Raw genomic sequence first — 3553 nt, 5'->3', positions numbered from 1 at the left:
AGAGGTCAAAGCAATTTTGGTTGCAGGAGGGGGATCAAAACACGAGGTTTTTCCATAAATATGCATCAGATAGAAAGAAGGCTAATCAGATTTGCAAACTTAAAGATAAGCATGGGGAATGGAAAGAAAATGAGGTCGATATTCAGGAGATTATTATAGATTATTTCTCTGAGTTGTTCACTTCAGTGAGTAATGTAGGGGAGTTATCAACTCGGGACCGAGTGCAGAATGTCACGGAGGACCGAAATCTGAAGCTACTGCAATTAATATCTACTGATGAGGTAAAATGTGCAGTTTTCTCAATGCATCCAGAAAAATCTCCTGGATATGATGGATTAAATCCAGCATTCTATCAGGCGTATTGGAGTATTGTAGGAAAAGATGTGGTGGAGTTTTGTCACAATTTTTTTAGCACAGGGGAATTACCGGATGAGATAAATCGAACGATTGTTTGCCTGATTCCGAAAGTGAAACATCCTCAGCAAATGACCGACTTACGCCCCATTTCTTTGTGTAGTGTGTTATTTAGAATACTTTCCAAGGTGATAGCGAATAGACTAAAGGTCTGCTTGCCAAATTTGATATCAGCAAATCAAAGTGCCTTTGTTGAAGGGAGGTTACTAACGGACAATGCTTTGATAGCTTTTGAGATTAATCACTATATTAAATACCGGTCTGAAGGAACTAATGGTGTAGCTGGGTTCAAAATAGATGTGTCAAACGCGTATGATAGGTTGGAATGGGGATTTATTGAGGGGATGTTTAAAAAATTTGGCTTTCATGATATTTGGATTCAAAGGGTTATGTAGTGCATTAAGTCAGTATCATATAGTTTCCTGCAACATGGGTCAGTTTTTGGTGATATCCGTCCCAAAAAAGGCATCAGAGAAGGGGACCCCATGTCCCCGTACATATACATTCTTTGCGCTGAAGGTCTGAGCTCAATAATTAAATGAAATAAAGAAGTCGGGCTTATTCATGGTTGTAGTGTGGCTCAAGGAGCTCCTGCTGTGTCTCACTTGCTTTTTGCTGATGACTGTTATCTATTTTTTAAGGCAACGGAGTCAGAAGCAAGGGTAATGAAAAACATTATAAGGAGATATGAGGATTTGTCTGGGCAGGCGATAAATTTCCAGAAGTCAACCATTACTTTTAGCCCAAACACAGCACAAGCAACCCATCAAACTATCTGTGGAGTTCTGGAAGTAAATGAGATAAGTATTCCGGGTAAATATCTAGGGCTACCTATGAATGTGGGAAGGAGGAAAAATGAGGTGTTTAATTTTTTCAGTGATCGTGTCAGGCAAAAGCTGCAAACCTGGAAGAGTATAGAAATATCAAGGGCGGGTAAATGCCTTCATTTAAAAACAGCGGCACAATCTATACCGACTTTTTGGATGAACTTGTTGCTTGTTCCAAGTGAGGTGTGTAATACAATTCAACGTCAAATGAATAGTTTTTGGTGGGGAGGAGGGAATAATGATAAAGGTATTTGGTGGATGTCTTGGGAGAGATTGTGTACGGTTAAAGAAGCTGGAGGTTTGGGCTTTAAAGATTTGAGGAGTTTTAATATAGCAATGTTAGCAAAACAAGGCTGGAGATTGCTAAACAATGAGAATCCGCTTGTAACTAATATTTTAAAAGTAAGGTACTTCCCAAATAGTGATTTTTTAAATGCTAAATTGGGTGATAACCCAAGTTATATGTGGAGGAGTATCCTTGAAGCTCAGGAAGTGGTTAAAAAGGATGTCGTCGAAATATTAGTACGGGGATGGAGACTATTATATGGAAGATGCCTTGGTTACCATGCAAGGAGAATGGATATGTTACAACAGAAATGCCAAGTGAATCGGAGGATGCTACTGTGATGAGTGTAATGGTGATAAACGAAACAAAATGGGATGAAGAGATTTTGACAGACTTGTTTAATGACAGGGATGTTCAACTTATTAAGAATATTCCGTTATCTGCTGTTGGTCGTAATGATTCATGGATGTGGTTTCTTGATGAAAAAGGGCAGTTCACTGTTAAAAGCTGCTATTGTAAATTAATTGGTGAATACAGTACTTCAGATGTTGGTTTTTGGAAAAAAGTTTGGTCGTTAGAGGTGCCTGGAATGGTTATTTTCTTCTTATGGAGGATTTGCAGAATGTGTTTACCAACATCACATGCATTAATTGTCAAACGAGTGCAGATTGATAGTAGATGTACATGGTGTCGTATATGAGATGAGGATGCTAAGCATGTTCTTTTTGAATGTTCATTTGCCAGGCTGGTCTGGGAAGCAGTGGGTCTTAAGGAGTGGAGTCAAGTTTTACCAGGTGAGCAGGCAATGGATAATTTCAAACAAATATTTAGTGCTGGAACAAAGGAACAGAGTATTTTAGTTGCAGTGCTTTGCTGGAGCTTATGGAACCGGCGTAACAAATGGGTGTGGGACAAAATTGACATGTCGGTATTTGGTACTAAAGCAGCTGCTCTAAATCTCTTGGCAGACTGGAGGAAAGCACGGATGGAAGGAAATAAGTATAAACCAGTAGTTAGCTCCAGAAGTAGACAATGGAAAAAACCTCAAGCTGGTTGGGTAAAGATTAATGTGAACGCTGTAATATTTACTGCTACAAAATCCATTGGTATTGGCGGGGTAATACGAGATGAAAATGGTGAGTTTCTGAGAGCAATGTGTAAGCAGGAGACTGGGATGTGGCAAGTCAGGGAGGCTGAGGCTATTAGTCTCAGGGAAGTGATGTCCTGGACAAAAAGGCATGGATTCTCTAAATGTGAGTTTGAGACGGATTCTAAACTTCTGGCAGATGCGTTTAATGGAGGGCAAGGAAATTCTTATTTTTATTCCATTGTTAATGAATGTATTGAATTAAGTAAGCACTTTCAACATGTGCTAGTACAGTTTGTGCATAGGTCTGCGAATGTAGTCGCTCATTCGTTAGCAAGGGTGTCTCATTCTGAGTCAGGCTTACTGAAGTGGGTAAATGTCGCTCCTGATTTCCTTATTGATGTACTTACCTATGATTCCATTTAATGCAAGTACTTTCATTCAAAAAAAAACTATAACGATTAGCTATATTTAAAAAATTGTTATCTTTAAATTTCAACGGTTACTTTTAGTGAAAGAAGTTACTAACGAAATCCAAAGTAAAGTTAAATACTTTTTTATTTAATTTAGGTGAAAATAAAAAATATGTTTAATAAAAACATATTTGATGATATTATTGTAATATTTTAAAAATGATAAAAATTGGTTAAGAAACATTAATTTTATATTTTATAAAATATTTAACTAAATTTGATTTATCATATTATTTTATTAGTATTTTATATAATGTTATATTAAAATAATTATATAAGTAATTAATAAATTTGGTTAAAAATGATTTTTTTTACAGATTTTTCATATATATATTTACAATTAACATTACTTAAATTAAATAAAAAAATTAATATATAATAATTATTAAAAATAATAAATACATATACACACAGTTTAGGATTCAATTCATTTTCAGGTATAAAATATCACGGGGAGCTGACGTGG

General features: G+C 36.0%; 1 protein-coding gene across 1 annotated transcript; it reads left to right on the top strand.

The window, feature by feature from the left end:
• Positions 1-1876: 1876 nt before the first annotated feature.
• On the top strand, positions 1877-3040 carry LOC141719179 (uncharacterized). The gene is made up of 2 exons (XM_074521562.1): positions 1877-2097; positions 2272-3040. Exons 1-2 carry the CDS (start codon positions 1877-1879, stop codon positions 3038-3040), a joined length of 990 nt encoding a protein of 329 aa, XP_074377663.1.
• Positions 3041-3553: the final 513 nt, after the last annotated feature.

The sequence above is a fragment of the Apium graveolens genome, chromosome 4, assembly GCF_009905375.1.
Source record: "Apium graveolens cultivar Ventura chromosome 4, ASM990537v1, whole genome shotgun sequence".
Classification (NCBI taxonomy): Eukaryota; Viridiplantae; Streptophyta; class Magnoliopsida; order Apiales; family Apiaceae; genus Apium; species Apium graveolens.
The sequence above is the reverse complement of the archived record's forward strand: the minus strand, read 5'-3'. Positions and strand labels throughout refer to the sequence as shown.